Here is a 21,219-nt window from a genome sequence, read left to right on the forward strand (position 1 = left end):
ATTTAAATGAGTGTTTTTCAGTAAAAGTAACCGTTTAGCTCTGGCTATTGCTTCATTGAGTGGATAAGACTGAGAGAATAACTGATAGAAGGCAAACTGTAGACTCTGAAGCTCCAAAGACGCTTAAAGAAAAAGAAAAGCAGGAGCTTGTTCGTGCCTATGTGGGTTTCTCGTGCAGAGTTCAGCTCTGGGTCCTTTCAGAGAACATTAAGCGTGTTCGGGCGTCTTCCAGGACAGCTCTGTATTTGCTGTCACTTCACTTCCTGGGTTGTGCTGTTGGAGCGATGTGCAACACAGACAGTCATGTCACTGTGGTTGATCTGACAACTTCCTTCCTATGTCCCCTAACCTCTCACGTAAGCAGTGCAGATGTGTGAACGAGCCTTTATCTGTATTTTTGTTACCAGCTGCAGGAAACAGAAATGTGCAGCCTGAAAAGAGCTGCAGATAGATGAGGACAGGCAGCGATAGCGAGAGAGGCACAAATGAGAGAAGAGAGGAGGCAGCAACAGGGAAGTACTCACTCAGTGGAGGGGAAGAAAAAGCAAACTCATCGTCCTCTGTCACACACTTCTAGCGTTACAGAGAGAAACAAACAGGTGTGTTGTACTGCTCTCTCGCTGCCCCCACCTCTCCTCCTCTCACTGGGCGGGACTCGGCTCCTGAGGGACTCGCAGGCAGCCGCTCGCCGCCTCCTCACTGCCAGGAACAAAACCTGTCGGCTGCACTCTCCCGCTTTTCCTCCTCCTTGCTGCCGGGAGCAAGCGGGAGTCAAGATGATGCAGGAGGTGTCTATCATGGTGGCGTACGATGCTCACGTAGTCGACCGACCGGGTGAGGAGGACGCCTTGGCGTGCTTGGTTGCCCATTCCAGACCTCGCCGAGCTCCCAGACCAGTGGTAGGTCTGTTCTGATGTCTTGTAGTTTTTAAAACATCTACAACAGTTTGGCCTCATGTTTCTAATGACTGTTGGTTACTGCAGTTTTTAGAACAGGAACGTTTGAAGTCACCTGCTGCTGTAGCTGTTTTTCTTTTCTGTTGTCGCTTTCTTATCTTTATTTTATTTTTTTAACCGTCCTGCGTCATGTACAGAGGAGGAAAATGCCGCTATTACTGAAAATGCCTTTTTCTTTCCGTGCGTTAAATGGTGTAAACACGTGTGTGAACATGTGGGTGTTTGTTCCTCTGAAAGTGTGTCAGATATTTGAGGTTTGTCAGTCAGTGCTGCTTCGTGACAGTCACTTTGTTTCAATTACTGATCTTAATTTGGAATCAATGAGACGTGTGTGTGTGTTTCCTTCACGCGCTTCATTGAATTACGTGCCCTATTTTTTTCTCTGTGGCTCAAATGTCCAGCTGCTGTCGTCCTCATTTCCTCGGCTGCTCCTTCTTGTAAGTGGACTTCACCCTTCTTCCGTTCTTGTAGTCCGAGGTTTGGGACCAATTCCATTTTCTGCAGCAGCGATTCAGGTCAGGAATCTAAAAGTGGGCCTGGGACCATTTTGCTGCAGCGCAGGAATCTTAAATTGCTTTTCCCTTGACTGGAGTCGACCCTCTAATATCTACAGTTTGATGATTCACCTTGGAGTCCAGTGGGTACAGTGTGTGTTACTCAGCAAGGTGATGCAGCTCGTGCGAGCTTGCTAAACAGACCCGTCCCTGAAATTCCTTAAATAATAAAAAAACAGGAGGCATGTTTCACTGGGAATGCCAGCATGTAAGCCTGCACTCAGTTATGGAACAGTAATAATTACAAATCATTTATTGTTTTGTCTTTATGTTTCAGTCGGCTATATTTCAAAGTGCTGTTACACAAACATGTGAGCAGAATTGAACCAACGTGAGGGTGAGGCCAGGGCCCAGCTGACCATGTAATGGAGTACTTGTGTTACGTGTAATGGAGTATTGTCTGGCATACAGGTCAGTTTACTCCTTGCTGTGTGGTGATAGGACGGGGAGGTTATTTTCATCCCAGTGTCACCATACACACCAGTCTCGTCCTGATTGCCCCGCCCACGTGGTCCTCCTTCGGCCTGCTCGTCTTTCTCAGCGCTCGTGTCCCTGTGTCTCTTTGTCTCTGTGTCCCTGTGTCTCTTTGTCTCTGTGTCCCAGTGTCTCTTTGTCTCTGTGTCCCTGTGTCTCTTTGTCTCTGTGTCCCTTTGTCTCTGTGTCCCTGTGTCCCTGTGTCTCTGTGTCCCTGTGTCCCTGTGTCTCTGTGTCTCTTTGTCTCTTTGTGTCTTTGTCCCTGTGTCTCTGTCTCTTTGTCCCTGTGTCTCTGTCTCTTTGTCCCTGTGTCTCTGTGTCTCTGTGTCCCTGTGTCTCTGTGTCTCTTTGTCTCTTTGTCCCTGTGTCTCTTTGTCCCTGTGTCTCTTTGTCTCTGTGTCTCTTTGTCTCTGTGTCTCTTTGTGTCTTTGTCTCTGTGTCTCTTTGTCCCTGTGTCTCTGTGTCCCTGTGTCTCTTTGTCCCTGTGTCTCTTTGTCCCTGTGTCTCTTTGTCCCTGTGTCCCTGTGTCTCTGTGTCTCTTTGTCTCTTTGTGTCTTTGTCTCTGTGTCCCTGTGTCTCTGTGTCTCTTTGTGTCTTTGTCCCTGTGTCTCTGTGTCTCTTTGTCTCTGTGTCCCTGTGTCTCTTTGTGTCTTTGTCCCTGTGTCTCTGTGTCTCTTTGTCTCTGTGTCCCTGTGTCTCTTTGTCTCTGTGTCTCTTTGTGTCTTTGTCCCTGTGTCTCTGTGTCCCTGTGTCTCTGTGTCTCTTTGTGTCTTTGTCCCTGTGTCTCTGTGTCCCTGTGTCTCTTTGTCTCTGTGTCTCTGTGTCTCTGTGTCTCTGTGTCCCTGTGTCCCTGTGTCTCTGTGTCTCTTTGTCTCTTTGTCTCTGTGTCCCTGTGTCTCTTTGTCTCTGTGTCTCTTTGTGTCTTTGTCTCTGTGTCTCTGTGTCCCTGTGTCTCTTTGTGTCTTTGACTCTGTGTCCCTGTGTCTCTGTGTCTCTTTGTCTCTGTGTCTCTTTGTGTCTTTGTCTCTGTGTCCCTGTGTCCCTGTGTCTCTGTGTCTTTGTCTCTTTGTCTCTGTGTCTCTTTGTGTCTTTGTCCTTGTGTCCCTGTGTCCCTGTGTCTCTGTGTCTCTGTGTCTCTTTGTCTCTTTGTCTCTGTGTCTCCCAGGTTAATCTGTGTTTTGTGTCCCTGTGATCTTTGAGAAAGAGCTCGGCTCATCCTGCGCTCACGCTCGTGTGGTCGAGCTCTTTGCATCTGAAAAGGTTTCCAGCCAGTGAAAAATGTCTCTTCTGGCCCGTTTTACACACGACATAATATAGAGCGTGACGCATAACTACACACATGCATATCACCTGAGAAGCCAGAGAATATGCTCAGAGCTGCTGATAAGCCGAAGTGCTGCGTCGCGTGTATGACGGAGTGTAAAACTTTAATACTGCGAGCGATGAAAGGTTTACGGGTTCTTTTACACACTTTGCTCACTGTGAAGGACAATATGGTTTCAATTGTTTCTCTGAAAAAAAAGGAGCATGTACGTGAATGTCGTCTTTTTATGATAATAAAACCAATTCGAGGAAAGCTGAAAGGTTATGGAGGCGGCGGTGCTGATTGTAGCTGCAGCAGGATTGGATGTTTAAAGAAAGCCTTGCTGCTCCTAACAAAGCCTGCGCTTTCATTACACAGGTGTGTTGTAATGTTTGTGTGTTTTACGGGTGTTTGCGGGTGTGTAACAGCAGCAGTGTAAGACGCATTTCTTCAGTGATAGTTTGGCTGACTCGGTGATCATGTTAAGAAACAGAAGTCGTTATTAACAGTGAAGCTGGCTCGCTGTGAGATGAGGAGAGCAGAGGGAAATGCAGAATAGTTACACGAGCAGAAACTGCAGTAAAGACTGAATAAATGCGCCCGTCTAACTTCAGTCATCCTGCAGAAATGTGTGTGGCGCCATCGCACGCAGGAAGCCTGGAGTGTGTGCAGCTTGTTACTGGTTAGATTAGGTTATAGAGAACGGCTGAATGGATGACATGAGACGATAAAGGAAAGTGAATGCGACACAGCAGAGAGGGAGGTTTATTTAAAACAGCAAACCTCAGGAAGCATGAGTCATTCCCTCGCTGAAACCCTCTCTCTCTCTCTCTCACAGATTGTGTTTGTACAATAATTTATGGCTGCTGCGTATCAGGAGGTTTACGTATAGATCAGCTGAGATGGAAGCTGGCTCTTTTTAAATATTGTTTTAAACTCCGCGTCCGAGGAGCTAACTGCCGCTGCTGCACTGAAGCGTCAGCTGTTTAAAAATGCACGTGCAGCAGCTCATCGTTGCACACTCGCCTAACGCACACAGACCCGCAGGGTCAAACTCCATAACGAGAAACACTGGACAGCGTGGCGGCGTCCAAAACGCCACGCAGTGACTCTGTAGTTGAACTGGATCTGGCAGCCCTGCAGGAGAACAGCACATCTGCATTGTTTTGTTACAATAAAGCGATTATTAACCCGCCGGCAGAGGCCAGGCTGCTCTTTCTTCCCACACAGATAACAGCTCTCGGACTCGTTTTGTCGTTATCTGCTCGGGAATTGAATGTCCCATAGATAACAGCGTGACGCTCGTTCGCCGATGCCCGAGTCGTAAAGTCGAGGGTCAACTCGCAGGTCACTGGCAAGGACAGGTAATGACTGCCCAGGTGGGCGGTCTTAATAACTCGTCCTCTGGCTTTTAATCCTAATGGAAATGTGCAGCAGGATTCTTATCCCTGTCTTAAGCTAATACACTGCTGCGCTGTGTTGGCTCATTTTCCAGGATGTAACCTGTGACGTGGGCACTTACAGTGTAGTTCAAACACTGAGCTCCTCGTAATGCTTGTACCTCAGCTTCGGTATTACAGGAGAAACATTTTGCAGTGTTGAAGCTGAAGAGAGAATACTGGATGCTGTTCTTTTTATCTGTATTATCATTTCTGATATTCAATCTTAAATGTACAGTGCATTCTCGTCAGTGCTCCAGATAGCTTCTGTACTCCGTGTACTAAACAACGTCCTCCAGTACAAATAAGGAAGTCGTTTATCTTTCTGGTTGTTTCTGGAGTTGACAGTATTCCTACAGAGGCTGTGAGCGCTGCTAGCTTCATTCATTCTGCTTCAGTGTAACACAGTGTGTGAAACAGGCAGCAGTGGAGGATACACAACGACTACAAACACACAGGCGTCTCAGAGGAGGGGGTCATGTGACTGACCCCCCAGCCCTAGTAGTTGGCGCTATGGCAACGCTGTTACCACCCACCTAAACACACACACACCTAATGTAGTGAATTATGTGAGTAAAGCTGTGGTGTTTGCCGTCTCTTGGTGTCGAGGACTTTGGTAATGCTTCGAAGCTTCACTGATCGCAGGTCGCGTCTGTTAAAACCTTCAGTCTGATAATGAATCGAAACCATTTCATGATGGATTTGGTGCTTTTTACAAGTTGCCGTGACTGGTTTTGCACAACAAAACTGCTGAAATGATTTCACATAGTGAGGCCTGAGCACGTGCAGTGACAGCACAGTTCCCCTGTAACGTGCCCAGCGTGCAGCGTGAACTGGACGTTTCTGATCCGCGGTTACCGCTTGCTGATTTATAGCAGGACATTGTAAAGCTTGTGAGCCGAGCGGGTGCTTGTTTGGTTTGTTTTTCCTGTTTCTAATGAGGTCTCATGGGAAAGTCGCAGAACAACACGCAGATGTGCAGCAGATATTAACGCTGATAAAGGCAGACGGAGCAACAGAGAGTAGAAACCGTGCAGCACGAGCCACAACACCGCACCGGCTCGGCAGCGATGTTCAGAGTTCGATCGCTTTGATGTCACGTGACGCATCACGTGGATGTTGTTTCATGAAGCCCCGTTGGTTTGTTTCTCAACGTGACACCTAACTCTGACCTTTGACCTCTGCTGCTTAATCCTGTCGTGGAACGAAGGCATGAGAGCAGCGTTGGTGCAGAGAGAAGTAGCTGATGGTTCCCACCGACACAGGAAGATGATGCAAGAGCTGAGAGCCACTGACTGTTTTATCCAATTCCCTATTCCCACGCTCCCCCCCCCCCCCCCCCCCCCCCAGCTCACAAACAACTGGGATGGGCTGAGATTTTTATCAGGCCAAGTAAACAAAGTCAACAGTAAAATGATGATTTAATTAACTTTGCTGTTGTTTTCAGGTCCCGACCAAAAAGCTGAAGAAGTTTGAGAAGGAATATCAGACTCTGAGAGAGAGCCAGCTGCAACAAGAAGACCCCATCGAACGCTACCAGGTACGCACCCACGTATAGATAAGATTCACCCACCAGGTGTGGAATTTAAATCTGTTTTTTACACAATCAGGTCACATGAAAGCAGCCCCCCTGAGCTAAAGTGTTGAGCACTCGGCTCTTTACGTTTCTGATGAAGGAGCTGCCTTTATAGATAAAATTAGCCGTGATTCCAAGATTAGAAATGAGCACGTCGCTGTTTGGTCTGTTTTTAAAACTGTTCTGACGTGAAGTGCGACTTTTCTCGCTGCGCTGACTTTCATCGTCGTCGACCCTGCTATTAATAAAACGTATTTTTGGGCTGAGCTGCTGGGTTGTTGTGGTTGCAAAGGTTTGTCTCCACTGGGTTCATCTTTCTCTGTTCGTCCTGAGGTAAAACAAACTGAGGCAGATATTTGATGATTCTGACGAGTTTTATTTTTGGAAGCTCACAAAGAGACTGTCCAGCTGAGGAGGACAGTGTTACTGCGTGACTCAGTAGGATGAACCTGAATCGTTTAAGGAAAGTAAGGCGTCACAGTAAAGAGTGGATGTTACATGTAAGCGTCATGTGATGATGAAGAATTACCTCCACTTGGCTTCATGTTTCAACCCACAATTAGGCCAAACCGAGATGCACAAGTGCGTCGTAGTAAACCTGCCTTTGCTCAGTTAAGCACATCAGGCTTCTGTAGTCAGTAAATGTGCACAGTATATGATACATGATAGTGCCGTTAACACTGAAATAGTTAAAGACGCTGACAGGAAGGAGACGAGTGCAGAACAAAGTAAATGTGACTTCACTGCAGTGCCTGAACAGAGAGGTGGCGTCTGAAGCAGCTCCTTCATCTTTCCAAGTAATATTATGGACGCAGCATTTGATCTGATCACAAGACACAAACACCCATGACAGGCCCCCCCCCCCCCAAAAAAAAAAAAAAAAAATTACATCTGAATCTGCTTGTTAGAGGCAAAAGTGCCACGTTGGTGTGTAAGCTGCTGCTTTTAGAGGAAGGAAGAGTTTATCACAGATAAGCTGCTGAAGCTGCTCTCCTCCACAACAACAACACAAACGCACAAGTGTTGCTGCTTGTAAAATGTAATTATTTCTATGTAGTTATTTTGTGGCTAATGTAACGATTCAGTGTTTCTATAAGGCTTCAGACCCCAGTTTAAGTGTGTGCTGGCTTCCTTTGTGTCCGAGCAGATGTACTTTTGTATCTGCAGTACAAACTGAATTATTACTAAAAGCAGATAAATGTGAGGGAGGGCAGGGAGGGCGAGTCGGGCTGGGCAGTGAAGCAGAGAAGGGAAGTCGGTGTCAGGATCATGTGTTAAAGCGTGCGCCTGAGGCTCGATTTGAAAACGCTCGGTAAGCTTCTGCCCCAACAGCGATCATTTCATCTATATTTATGTGTCCTGAGTCTGTGACTTCCTTCATGTGTTTATGTACTTTTACACTGATATGATGTGACCGCGCTGACTAAAGTAGTTCAGGGTCTTGTTGTAAACTATCGGCTGTGTCATCGTTCTAAATGATGACACGTGTGTGGGTAACAGCTGATCTCACAACAATCAGACGTGTTTTTTCCTCTTTGTCTTTGAAGTTCCTGCTGCTGTTTGTAAATAACAGATAAGGTTTTCAGAGCTTTCAGATGAACCACTTGTTTGCGTGCGGAGACTCAGGCAGGGTAAGAGTGACGGGATATCAGGTCAGATGACTGCTCACAACCATCACAACAGTTTGGTCCCGTTCATGGTCGTCATGTGAGCCTGTTTGAAGGCGGGCAGCAGTCATGAGACTCAGCTCATGGTCTGCAGTGAGGACTTGAGCCTGACACGGCCACCTATAACTGTAATGTCACAATAACACCTTCTGTTTGAGTTAAACTGTGGTCATGTGATGATTATATTAACACCAAGCCTGGATGAACCTCGCAGCCTGTACAGCAGAGATGTCTGTCAGCCAATCCAGTTTCACTTCATTTATGCAGCATCAAATCACAGCTGAGAGATCGTCATATAAAAAAGACCTGCTTTTTTTTTCTGCATGTAAAGAAACGCTTTGATAACTCTGTCACACCTTCCCCTCAGGTAAGAGTCCTGGGGTCATCCCGGCTCTCTTTCCTTCACAGCACATAGAAATATTTTCTTCTTCGTAATATTAACCTCTTGTCACATCTCGTTTAGGTTACTGTGATTCTCCTCTCTGTGACCTGCTCATGAGTCTCTCCATAAACTGCAGTTCGTTCAAAAAGCAGCTGCTCGTATTGCATCAGGACTTAGATCGACTGAACATATGAAATCTGTGCTTAAACAGCTCCGTTAGTTCACCTCCTGCTTCTTACCTTCAAAGCGCTTCATAACCTCGCTCCTCCATATTGATCTGATCTCCTCCATACGTACACGCCCACTCGCACACGCCCACTCGCACACGCCCACTCGTACTCGCCCACTCGCACACGCCCACTCGTACTCGCCCACTCGTACTCGCCCACTCGCACACGCCCACTCGTACTCGCCCACTCGCACACGCCCACTCGCACTCGCCGCTCGTCTTCTGTCCCACCTGCTCGCCTGACTTCTTCGGGACTCTGAGCCTTCAGTCCTTCTGGCCGAGACTTTGGACGCACCTCCAGCTGATCTCCAGACTACGAACTCTGTCTCCACTTTTAAATCGCGTCTTCAAACCCATCCACTCAGGACTGCATACCCTTCATCATTTTTCATTTAGCTGCTGTTTTTATTTTGTTGTACTGATGTAAAGTCACCTATAAATAAAATGGATGATTATTATTATTATTACTATAAATCTGTCGTCATGAGTCTTTGGGATTAAGTTGTAAGAAATACAGATTTTTTTTTTTATAAATTAAAACACAAATGGAAATAAATATAAATCATTTTTCTAATATTTAATGACTTTGGTATCAATGTAGCGAAAGCTGTAAAAATGTGGAAATGCAGTTTCCTTCTGGGGCCAGACTGGAGTATTCTTCTGGCTCGATTCTGGCCCTCGAGCCTTGTGTTTGACACCCCTGCTTTGCAAGTGTTTGCGATTGTGTGCGTTTGATGTCTGCAGAGAGAGAACCGTCGCCTGCAGGAGGCCAGCATGCGACTTGAACAGGAGAACGATGACCTGGCACACGAACTGGTCACCAGTAAAATCGCCCTTCGGAACGACCTTGACCAGGTAATAAAAAGTCTACGAAACCTCCAAACACTCTGAAACCGGAGCTGTTTACACTCGTGCTTTAGCCGTGAGCATCTTTACACAAATGAGCACACGTGAGAATGCAAACACTGGACTCGGTCAGAATCGGTCTTAACCTGCCGACTCCTGGTTTCTGTATCCATGTAAGTCTGGTGAATTTCCAGTAAAAGGAACGTGGCTCAGGCCCCACGTAGCAGAGAAAGTATTCCAGGTAGAGCTCGGACGAGCTGCGCGGCGTGAAAACGACCAAGCGACCAGATTGATGAGCGTAGTAAACGATCCTGTAAAGAAGCAGGTGTTTGTGTAGTCTGCCGCTTGTGTGAACGTTGTTTACTACACGATGTGTGTGTACGTGCACTCAGGTAGAAGACAAGGCCGATGTTCTGAACAAAGAGTTGCTGACCACAAAGCAACGTCTGGTGGAGACGGAGGAGGAGAAGAAACGACACGAGGAGGAGACGGCTCAGGTAACATCCACGCTGCTTAACAGGTTACATCAGTGACCAGAAAACACCGGAGTAAGCTGTGCAATTACAGCAGTGATCAAATAACGCAGGCCCTGTATCACTAATCTAAATCGGTCATTCCCAAAGTCGAGTGCTGCGGCCCCCAACAATCAGCCAACCAGTCTTAAATCTTCGCTCTAAGGCAGGAGTGGGGAACTCCAGGCCTCGAGGGCCGATGTGCTGCAGCTTTCAGATCTCACCCTGGGTCAACACCTGAATCAGATGGTGAGTTCATTACCGTCGGATCAAGGATGCATCTAAAGCCTGCAGGACACCGGCCCTCGAGGCCTGGAGTTGCCCCGCTTCTGCTCAGAGCAAAATACAAGAGAAAGCCCTGTATGTCCTAACCCTGCCACTGGGACACAAAGGTCAACACAGAGCATTACATTTCAGTAATATCACAATAATAATATTCACTTTTTATATAAATAAGTTGAACTGAATTTCTGTTGTTACTGTGGCCCACCTGTAGTACCTGTGCAGCCCACCAGGAGGCCCCAGCTCACGCATTGATCTAGGGCTGATTTTCTTTCTGTGTAATCGGTAATAGTGAACCAGTTACACATCAACACACCCAGTAAATAAAAAATCCCAGTTTGGTAGTAGTGAGAGATCACATATGGGTCACCAGTCGGTGGTTGCTAGCAGGCTCTAAAAGAGCGAATCCAGGTCAAGTTGCTGAGTTGAACGCCTCAGTTGTGTCGTTATGCACAGTCAGCACATCTTTCTCATTAGTTTGTCATTTTAAAAGAATAATTTTGACATCTTGTTCTTGCTGTCCCAGCTGAAGGAGGTGTTCAGGAGGGAGCTGGAAAAAGCAGAGCTGGAAATCAAGAAAACCACAGCAATCATAGCTGAATACAAACAGGTCTGCTGGCGTCTCCTCATTGTGAACTGCACACATTGATGTATGCATTGTTATCTTGTTCAAGTCAAACATAACCAGGTTTCCTCTCTGGGTTTCAGATCTGCTCCCAGCTGAGCACCAGGCTAGAAAAACAACAGGCGGCAACAAAAGAGGAGCTGGACATCGTCAGGGTGAGACGGTCCTTTTAATGCAAAGTGTGCTTCAGATGCAAATTAGGACACTTGCCGAGTCCGAAGGAAAACCACGGTTGCGTGAGAGAACAAAAGACCTTTGAGCTTCAGGTTTGCACAATCAAGTCCTTAATGGGCGTGATGCTGGTGTGGCGCTCTGTGGGTCTAGCAGGGTACCGCCTCGGGCCTGGATAAATGATACGGTGCAACATCACATCGTGGTAATCAGGATGCTGTACGGGACATAGAGCAGCAGGCCTTTCTTCACATAGACTCGGCCTCACCTCCTTTTTTTAACCATAATTTTAAAGTTGTTGCGGTAAACCTGTGTGTTTTTATCCCCCTCATGCAGAACAAAGTGATGGGCTGTCAGAACTGCAGGGACCTGTTTAGCTCAGTCGGGTCCCTCCAGACTTCGTCTCCTGGTGGTGACAGAACGTCTTCAGAGCCACACGACGAGGAGAAGGACGGACTGAAGGAGCAGCTGAGACAGCTGGAGCTGGAGCTGGCGCAGACCAAACTGCAGCTGGTGGAGGCAAAGTGCCGCATTCAGGTCAGCAGGTGTTAACGGCATCTAGTGTTTTCAGGGAGGCATGCCAAGCACGTGATCAGAGCTGTAAAGACATTCAGCTAAAACACACGTGTTGCTGATGATCTGGTTGGCTGTTGGATCACGTGCACAGAACGCTGAACAGCAGCAGCAGGAAATTTACTGTATGCACTTCAACTTCCTGCATCTGTTTTCTGCCTCTGCTGTGGCAAATAACGACTGTCAGCTTAATAACATAAAACAGCAGCACGTACAGAAGCATGGAGCCCACTGCAGGCCACCATGTGACCCTTTGTAAGGAGTGAAGCGTTGTAGAGTATTAAAGCACAGCGATGTGACACAGTGATAAACCTGCTCGTGCTCTCATTAATGACTGAATCCTTCTGTGGCTCTGCAGGAGCTCGAGCATCAGCGGGGAGTTCTGATGACCGAGATTCAAGCCAATAAGAACTCTTGGTTCAGCAAGACTCTGGGGTCCCTGAAGAGCTCTGCGTCCTCTTCCTCCAGCTCCACATCCCAGACCCCGTCCTCTCCGAAGGAAGGCACTGCCTAGATCAAGCTCCTTCGCCCTCCCTCGCCCTGCAGGATGCACACTAGAGCTGAGGAACACAAGCCGAAGAAGCAAGAAGCGCAAAAATGCAGTATTCCTTTTTCAGTAGGCGGAAACAGGGAGCTTCCTGGACCGCAAATAGCCCAAAACTGTGGGAAGAACCAGGCGGGGGGACTGAATGAACCATCTGCCTGAGTTTGAGGGAAATATGAACCTTCTCCACTTCACAGTGGATCAGAGCAGACGGGGCGAAGAAGTTCAGTGCTGGAACCTGGTTGGGTCTCTTCGCTCCACCTTGTGGCCAGATGGCGCTATTGCAGCAATATTGTGTGAAGTTTCCTGGTAGCTTGAAAGTAAAGCGGAGTTCAACACCTGTGTTGTGATCACAGGCGTCTCATACGTTTAATCCTCAGTGCAGAAATAGCCCACACGTGCTCTGAGAAAGGAATACTGCATACAAGTGAGATAATACGAAACTTGTATTTCTTTATATTAATGTAACGTAAACAATGTTGTCTTATAAATATGTATAACTGATTAGTAATTTTTTTTTAATAATCTTGTACAGAAAAAACACACGAGGCAAAGTTCTTAAATTTCTTTTCTACTCTTTGAATGTCATCTCTTCAGATGTTGAGGTAAGCACAGTGTGTGATCGATGTGGTGGAGTCCAAACGCTGACGGGCCAAAGTGACAGCCGCCAGTTTCTGTTCCCCTCTAACTCCGTTTTTATGGTCAAGACTTTGTAATCTTTCTTGGTTTTAATTTCTAAATCGAGTTTTATTTTCTCGTGTTTGCAGATCAAGCTTTTTTTAGATATCTGTGATGGTGACAGCAGTGGCCTCTGATTCTGTTATTTTATAAATATAAAACTGATAATACGACGCGTTTGAGACATATTAGCTGCATGTTTTTAGCTGGAGATGTCACAGGCTGCGTTCTTATGAAAATCTTTAACCTCAAACATTAATAAGTAGGATTAATGCGTACTTATTGCAGTATTGCTCCACTACGGTTAAATAGACCAGTTGCACAAAGGTGCCAACGCCCTCGTCCTTTGTTGATGGATCATTATTTTTACACATCATCGCCATGTTGATCCCTTGGTCCATAAATGAGTGTTGGCTCTGACGCTCCACGGTAACGCTCCACGGTAACGCTCCACGGTAACGCTCCACTGTGAGCCATTCACGTATGTTTAAATAGTCACGTGCGTCTACTTTATGAGACGAACAGCAGATGGCGCCAAATTCAAACGAGCTGCTTCTTTGATTTCAGAGGACAGAAATAAAAATTGCTGTAAAATTAGCCAAAACAAAATGTTTTGCGTGTTGGTGCTCGTTTAGCAGGTGCGGTGCGGTGCCAACTCCCCTGCTTTACTCTTTGGTTGACTCTAACATCAGCCTTTGGACTCGGACCAATCCCACGTGTACTTTATGTGTGTGAATGTGTGTGTTCTGCACTGTTATTCAAGTGGTTCAAGTCGATGTTCCTCGTTCACGTGGCTGCCTTTTCTGTTAATGACTGAAGCGATCGACTGTTTGAACTGTCTGACAGCGTCAGCTGTGCCATAAGAGCCTCTCCTCTGCTCCCTTCTTGTAGTCGTCCTAACGATCTCTGCCCATATCGCTGAACAACCTTTTTGCTGGACTTCATTTTCAGCTCCGCATTTCACACATTTCCTCCAGGAGCCTCACGAATCGAGGGCCGTCCTCTCGCTGGAGGGAATGCTTCAAAATCATGAAACGGGAGAAAACAGAAGCCGACTGATCATCACTGAATTCCAGGTGTTGTGCTTTTCCAGGACATTCCTCTTCACTGCGTCATTCTTGTTGTACAAAGCGGTTTAATGTCGGAGAGAGCTCCCCGTCTATTATGTGCACTAACGCAACACTGATATCTGAAACACTATTTCAACGTGTGTTTGTTTGAACGTTTGTAGCTGATGATTATTGATGCTGTTGCACAAGCAGGCGCTGAGTCGGGTTACAGGTGTGTGGTTTACAGGTGGCTGTAGCGCCACAGTCCTGTTACACTGGGAGGGAGGGACTCCAGCGCCGTTTGCTGTACAGTAACTGTCTGAGCTGCATTAATAAATTTCAGTTTTTCTCTTTGTTTGTGCACTTTGAGATTTTATAGGAAAGGAGGATACTGACACTGACACCACGTGCACACACACACGTGCAGGTAAATGCAGACATGCAACATTTTCCCGTTATAAGTAATGTAGACTCACAAAACTTCGTATTGTTCCAAAGTCATGTGAGCAACTACTTGTGTATTCCCAAACATGGTGCATGCTGGCTCACTTATTCAAACTAAACTTTTGGCATTTGCACCAATCAGTGTTCAGACACAGATTTCACCTCCGAGGATTTGAAATCATCAAATCAGACTTTCAGCTGAAATTTAAGGAATTTTACAAAACTGACTGTTTATAAATTGCAGCCATTTTTATCTTTGTGATCTCCTGACAAATTAAACAGACAAAATATCTGTTTGGTGCCTTTTCACTGCTTTTCCTTCTATGACACCCAAAAAAAGACCCTGATGCAAAAAGTGGGTTTGATGACAGAATTATTTCTATGATTTAGAAAAACATCACAAACAATGGATGAAGAGAGTTTACAGGTTACACTCAGCAGAGAGTCTGAAGCCCAAATGCAACATTTGATGGCCGTGGGTTTTAGACTTTAGGCAGGTACCGGTTTATTCAAATGATCCTCATATTTAAAATGATGTAACTTTGTCCTTGTAAGTCATAAGTGGTCAGTTACCAGTCAGAGAACATATAAAACCTAACCGAATATAAACTTAATGAAATTTCTATTTAAAAAAACAAGTGTATCATCACCACAGAGTTCACGGGGAAACTGTGCGACTCGGATTCACGACAACGAAGCCAAAATGCTCAACAACCTTTATTGTTGCAGATCCGAAAGGCATAGCTGGAGGCATACAGCAGCAACATGACTATAATGAACCAGAACCGTGCAAAACTGAAGCATCTAAACCACACGAACAACCATGAAGTAGAAATAGGAAACAAAACAAAGCATAAACAAAATGACGACGCTGCATTTACATGTGACACCATCATCCTGGCTTTTTGAACATCGAATCGAAAGAGTTCCCACGATCACCACGTAGTGACGTGTTATTGTGGACCTGTCCGGCCAGAGGCTCCATCCGACATCATCCATGTCAGGAGGTTCGGGTCTGTCCCAGCTGTCATGGGGCGAGAGGCGGGGCACGCCCTGGTGGAACCACAGATTAATATCATGACTTGATCTGTTGCCAGTAGGTATGATTTTGCACTCATATACATGACAGCATTGGGGTGCAGTTATAACAGGCTGCCGAATAAAAACTATCTGCCGTCTCGTCCTTCCATGAATCCGTACCTTGGTACCCGATGTCGCGTGGGGGGGATGATATCTCCCCCTGACCTGGCGTCCTGGCTCCCCCTTGCCGTAGCATGTGTGTTGTACATAGTTACAGACACCCAGGTGGGACTTGAACTTACACCGCCTGCTCCAGAGGCGTGTAGTCTTATCACTACGCTATCCAGCAGCTCGTGGCTCCCTGTCGGGAAATTGAACCCCCGGTTCAACTGCCAGTGCAGATATGCAGGTACCAAGACTCGGCCTCTTAACAACTGCATTCATCACATTTGAGATGTGTAACACGTTTCATTGCCTTTTAAGCTTTTTGTGGACCAAAGCGACAACTTTTGTTGCGTTGCCACCAGAGTGCGCTGCTGAATAAAACCTCAGTTGATGCGTCAACGTGTGAGGAGGAGTACATCAAATATACCAATAGGTGGCGCTCTAAGTGTCCAGGCATGTGTTCAGGACTCATCAACCAGGAAGTCTAGGCCAGATTGGACTTTGTGTATCTGACTTACAGTAATTTTGTGCTTCATTGTAAAACGTCGAAGTTTGATTACAAACAACAAGCCGCAAACTCTGCGACAAACATCAGGATCAGAAACCAGAGTTTGCTGCAGGTCTGTGAACAGGTTTGTGTCATTTTTGCAAACACATTTTTTAAATATAATTATATTACACAGTAAAGTGTGAAACGTCACACACAGTATCACACTCGAGCTCTTTCGCCTTAGACTGTAACTCACTCTTCCACAGATGCTCGTAGAGGCAGGCTGCAGATGCTTGATTTTACACACCTGCATTCAAAGATTAAGAGCTTTGGTCCAACACGTGTGTTTGTATAGCGCAGCAGACAAAAACTGAAGGGAGTGCTGGAAAGTTATGTTAACACAAGTCAACAGCAAAGTACAACTGTTCTGATAAGATGTTTTAAAAGTGTAATAATGTTATTTTCTTGTGAAAAATCACAAAATAATATTTTAAATTGTCAGATCTGTCAGCGTCGCATGAGCCCACTAAATAAGCCAAGCAACTTTGTCTTCTTCCAAACAGGAATGCATATTGTAACTACACCCTTGATGTCATTGTTTTCTTCTGATTTTCTGTGTAATTCTGTCACACAAGTACAATGTAAATGTAAAATATTTAGTGGAATCTGGTGAGATGAAATTTACTTGATTGGTTTAGAATCAGCTGATAGAATTGCTCCAAGTATTTAAGTAAATACATGTTTGATGTTTTTATGTTAGTTTAATGAAAAAGATTTCTTCATGAAAAGCAAAAATAGCAAGAAGCTTTCTTCCCGCCTTCCCAGTAACCCTGGTAACACAGTAAACTAGCACTGTGCAGGGTCACCTGGAGGTAAATGAACCATCTTAAATTCTTCTTACTCTTTGGTTTGCATGTTGCTCATTCGGTCACTGATCTCGTCAAAGTAATTATCAACAAAGCGAAGCATCTGAATGACAGCGCTGAGCAACAAGATGTCACAGTCGGTGTCCACCTCCAACTCCTCGCTGTAATTCTTCACTGGAATGATGCAGGACAACGGCACGCCGAGCCGGGAGCTGACCTCCTGCATCTGTATCACAGTGTACAAGAAAAGGCTCATCCTACCATGTTCAACGTTATTTGTATTTACTAAAAAAGGTTTGTTTTCCCTGTAGAACCATCCTCACCATCTCCTTAATGTAGCCACTCTTGTAAATGTTTCTCACGTCCTCTTTCACCAGTGGGCAGGCTTCATCTACTTTAGTGAGGAGCACCAGCTGAGGAATACCTGGAAACAAATGAGCAGGAAGCTCATTTCCAAAATGCCACAGATTCTGACATAGTGAGTCATCACAGTATCATTATAATAGAATCTCATCTCTCTGGTGAGGAGGGAGGATGCACCAGTGTGTGCACTGTGGGTATACGTGTTCATGGTTGTGTGCTTAGTGACAGTTCACAGGACCTGGAGTCTGTGGATGGGAACGCTCTCATCTGGGGGGGAAAGTGTGACTGAGAGGAATGACCTTCCAGATCTGAACCCAAAGAGTGCTCTGCTTCTATAGACTTCTATACTAATCATAGTTTGTCCATAACAAATACAGGTAAGTTATTCCTGCGGTACTTGGCACCAACGTTCCCTCTAATGTTTCATGTGTCTGAGCGAACGCACAAACTCCCTGAGCGGTACCACTGTGAGCGACAGCAGACGTGTGCACTGTGGTCACGCCAGCATCCAATCCATCCAAGTTACATGTTTATTAAAATAATCAAATTACAGCATTTATGTTAGACTACTTTTAATTAACTGCTTTGGCCCACTTACAACGAAAATTAAAAATAAAGTCTTGTTCATGACCTGTGCAGCATGTTAACACTATTATTAACTAACCCCTAACCCTTTATAACAGAGTGTGACTTAAAAATATGCAGGACTAATTTCTACTGGGTGGGAAGATCTGACAAGCCGGAACATGCCCGTTTAATTTATCAAGGTTTGCTCCACAGTCTCAGCGCAGAGCTGCGTTCATAAACAATCGCACATCCGAATATTGGTCTTTTTAAAATCTTGATGTAACTGTGAGACCATTTATTCTCCTCGTTGAAACAAATGGACGGTTTCAACAGAAACAACAAAAACTGAATATTAATCAGGAAAACCTTACATTTATGGAGTTCACATACTAGTATAGACTGCATTTATCTGGTAGTCTGCTAATGTCGAATTTTGGGAAGGCACCATGAGGTTACTTCTGTTTGCTCAGTCCTGTCCCACATTCCAAAGACATCGTCCCAGTCTTCATGAAACTCATAATACACTCAAAATATAGAGAAATTATGAGTTGCTCGAGAGCTTTACACAATTTAAGAATTTAAAGAATAAATTAAAGATATTAAGTTGCAGCCTGACAGAAATAATGAAGAACATGCTTATAATCAAACCGAGGTCTGAAGAAGTAGCAAGCCCGCAAACAACAGAATACATGAGCAAATGAAGCTCTGCCAGTCACAGAAATGACCTCCACATCTGGTCTGGGACCTGTGAGCAAGAATATTATTTTTCTGTATTTCATTTCCTTTAAAATTGTTTCGATTTATTAAATTAGATTAAAATGGATGAATGAAAATCTGTTTACTGGAAACAGTTTTGGTGATTTTCAGTGTAAAATATCTGGTTTAGGTTTACAACGAAAGCTATAAAAAGGGTTGAATTTCAATTCAGTCTTGTTTATGTATTTATTATTTAATCTATATTATAAGGTAAAGACTCATCCTATACCTAACTATCCAAGTCAAAGTTTATTTGAAGAAAGCACCATCTCTGCGTGAAAGGGGCGTGTTTATGGCAGAAAGGAGGCGGGACTCCCAGCGGCTGATTGGTGGCTGACAGTCGGCCTGCTGACCTCTGGCTGAAAGTAGCAGCTTTGAGTGGCTGTATCTGTATGTTGTGTTGAGATTCAGAAGGAAAACAGCTGTAATGACTGCACTCGGCTCTACTGACCCATTAAGTTGACCTTTCTGCGGATGGCGTCCAGTTTCTCCTCCAGCCCCGTGGGCATGATGGAGATCTTACAGCTATCAATGACATAAACCACGCAGTGGATCTTGTCTTTGAGTCTAGGAGACTTGTGATAGCCGTGGGCCTCAGGATGCAGAGGAGCTGAAGGGTTGAACTGGAGGAGGAACGGAGACACGGTTAGAGCCGACAGCTGACAAATCTCTGTTTCATACATTCAGTGTCCTGCTGATGTAATGCAGCACCTGATAACAGTCTGGCAGGTGACCTTTGAGGATGCTGTTCAGGTCATCGATGTCAAGCCCCGCCCCTTTGCTCTCCTCCAGCCCCATGGTATCGCACAAGATTATCGGCAGAGGTTTCCCTTCACGCCCGGCTTTCACAGAGTACGAGCGAAACTGTTGGACACAAAGCGATTAGAGCACAGCGCACAGAAAGGGGGCCGCTGAAACCACTCACAATAATCAATCACCTGTGTGGTGAGGCTGGTGGAGGAGGAGCCAGATATGGCCTGGCTGGTGACGTGGCCTCTGAATACAGAGTTGACAGAGTTAAAGAAGCTGGACTTTCCAGCTCCGACTGGTCCGATGAGCAAAACCCGAGCCTGGGTCACAGAGCTGACTGTGGGTTTGTAGCTCTTAATGCTCTCAATCAGCCCCGCCCTCTTCCTGCACAAACGAGGAGATGGAGAACTTTTGCAGCAACTGTAATATGTGTCAGTAAATATAATATCATATCATTGCAGCCAACTGATTAACATATTCCTCCAGCTGTTTGTAGATCAGTGTGCTGTACAAAAGTCATGACTGTGGCTCCGTCACACTTACTCAGACTCCCACACTATCGTCCTCCATGGCCTCTCAAGTTCAGAGCTTTCTGTTCAAGAGCAAAAACACAGCAGGACATCAGTGCTGCAGTCGCTCACCCGGCTCACGATCCATCACAGAACCGTAAATGTGACCTTGACCTTGAATGCAGTTTGGGGCAAATGTTTGCAGGTTTCCTTAAAATTCAACTGATACTCTTGAATATTGTGGACAGATCAAAGATGGACCCCACTGCCGTGCAATAAACTCATCAGTATTTTGGTTGGATGAGCTTGTGATGAAATCTATTTTCTTAACCACGTGTTCAATTTAGGGTGGAGGGGGTGGAGGGAATGATTAAAGGCCTGTTAGAGGGCAAGAATATAACGTGTGATACCTGTTATTGTTATTATAACTAAAAGTTATTTTATGTCTGGGATAAATTATGCAGACAGCCGGTAACCTAGTGGACCTACCCTCCACTTGGTAGACTTCACACTCCGTCAGGTTGAGATCATTGCCATGCATCTCTGCAGCAGTGAAGTTGTAATAATTTCCTGGACTGCTGTACGCTACTGGCTTGCTTCCATGGACAAGAACCAGTGCTTCTCCAAAATAAGGTCCAGAGTTTCCGATCATTTTCACTGCATTTCCAGGACCAGTGACGGGATACTTGAGGAGCTGCTCTCCAGTGAAGGTAAAAAGAAAAGCTTTATCATCATTCACAAACCCTCCAGACTGATTAAAGGGTTGTTTGGTGTAGCCTCCAAACACAAAACCAGAGTTGTTGTAGCCCACGGACACAGTGGGAGAGCGGTGGTCACATTGTTGGTGAAATGCTGCACCGGTGAAGCCGTGGACGCTGGCCTTGTACAGCAGCTGCAGCCTGACTCTCCCCAGCTCAGAGCAGATGGCTCTCTGCCTGCTTTTGGTTAGCTTGGCATTCATGATGGAAAAAGGATCTTCTGAGCTGAGTCAGTTATACTGTTTAATCTGTGGAGTCAATGAAAACACATCCACAGTCACTGCATCGAGTCATATTTCCATAATTAAAAACAAAGTGCAGTTTCTTTGCCTCATTCCTTGTAAATAGCACCACAACAGTTCATTTGCCTCAGAGCTATTTAATAATGTCCTTCTTAGGTCTCAGTGTAGTGCACTGAATCAAATTCACACATAAAGACTTTTAATTATCTGCATTTTGTCTTTATCATCAAAATTGTTTGATAATTTCACACTTCAAGAATCCATTTTCTGTTAGTATGTTTCATTATTTTATTTTAAATATATATTTTTGAGACTGTTATTGGTTTTTAATCTAGTTTAAACCAAACCACTCCACTGGCTTTAGCTACATTCTGGACCGTGCTTCCGGAATGCAGTAGCTAGCGAGCTGATTGGAGACCGTAACAGCCA

General features: G+C 45.4%; 2 protein-coding genes across 3 annotated transcripts in view; one reads left to right on the forward strand and one right to left on the reverse strand.

The window, feature by feature from the left end:
- The window catches only part of rabgap1l (RAB GTPase activating protein 1-like), a 93,236-nt gene extending 78,770 nt beyond the window's left edge, over positions 1-14,466 (forward strand). For both annotated transcript variants that reach the window (XM_085376391.1, XM_085376392.1), the window contains exons 20-26: positions 6,174-6,266; positions 9,325-9,435; positions 9,819-9,923; positions 10,747-10,830; positions 10,929-11,000; positions 11,353-11,553; positions 11,948-14,466. In XM_085376391.1, the coding sequence (XP_085232517.1) occupies positions 6,174-6,266; positions 9,325-9,435; positions 9,819-9,923; positions 10,747-10,830; positions 10,929-11,000; positions 11,353-11,553; positions 11,948-12,103 (822 nt within the window). In that variant the 3' untranslated portion in view covers positions 12,104-14,466. The remainder of the gene's footprint in view (positions 1-6,173; positions 6,267-9,324; positions 9,436-9,818; positions 9,924-10,746; positions 10,831-10,928; positions 11,001-11,352; positions 11,554-11,947) is intronic.
- Positions 14,467-15,059: 593 nt separating this feature from the next.
- Positions 15,060-20,751, reverse strand: LOC146615502 (interferon-induced protein 44-like). Its single transcript, XM_085375691.1, has 8 exons — positions 20,280-20,751; positions 19,825-19,873; positions 19,470-19,665; positions 19,243-19,395; positions 18,983-19,154; positions 17,169-17,269; positions 16,881-17,071; positions 15,060-15,357 (listed from the first exon to the last, which is right to left on the reverse strand). Exons 1-8 carry the CDS (start codon positions 20,749-20,751, stop codon positions 15,258-15,260), a joined length of 1,434 nt encoding a protein of 477 aa, XP_085231817.1. The 3' UTR covers positions 15,060-15,257.
- Positions 20,752-21,219: the final 468 nt, after the last annotated feature.

The sequence above is a fragment of the Diplotaxodon limnothrissa genome, linkage group LG17, assembly GCF_057381915.1.
Source record: "Diplotaxodon limnothrissa isolate DT_005_m linkage group LG17, D_limnothrissa_male_GT1.1, whole genome shotgun sequence".
NCBI lineage: Eukaryota > Metazoa > Chordata > Actinopteri > Cichliformes > Cichlidae > Diplotaxodon > Diplotaxodon limnothrissa.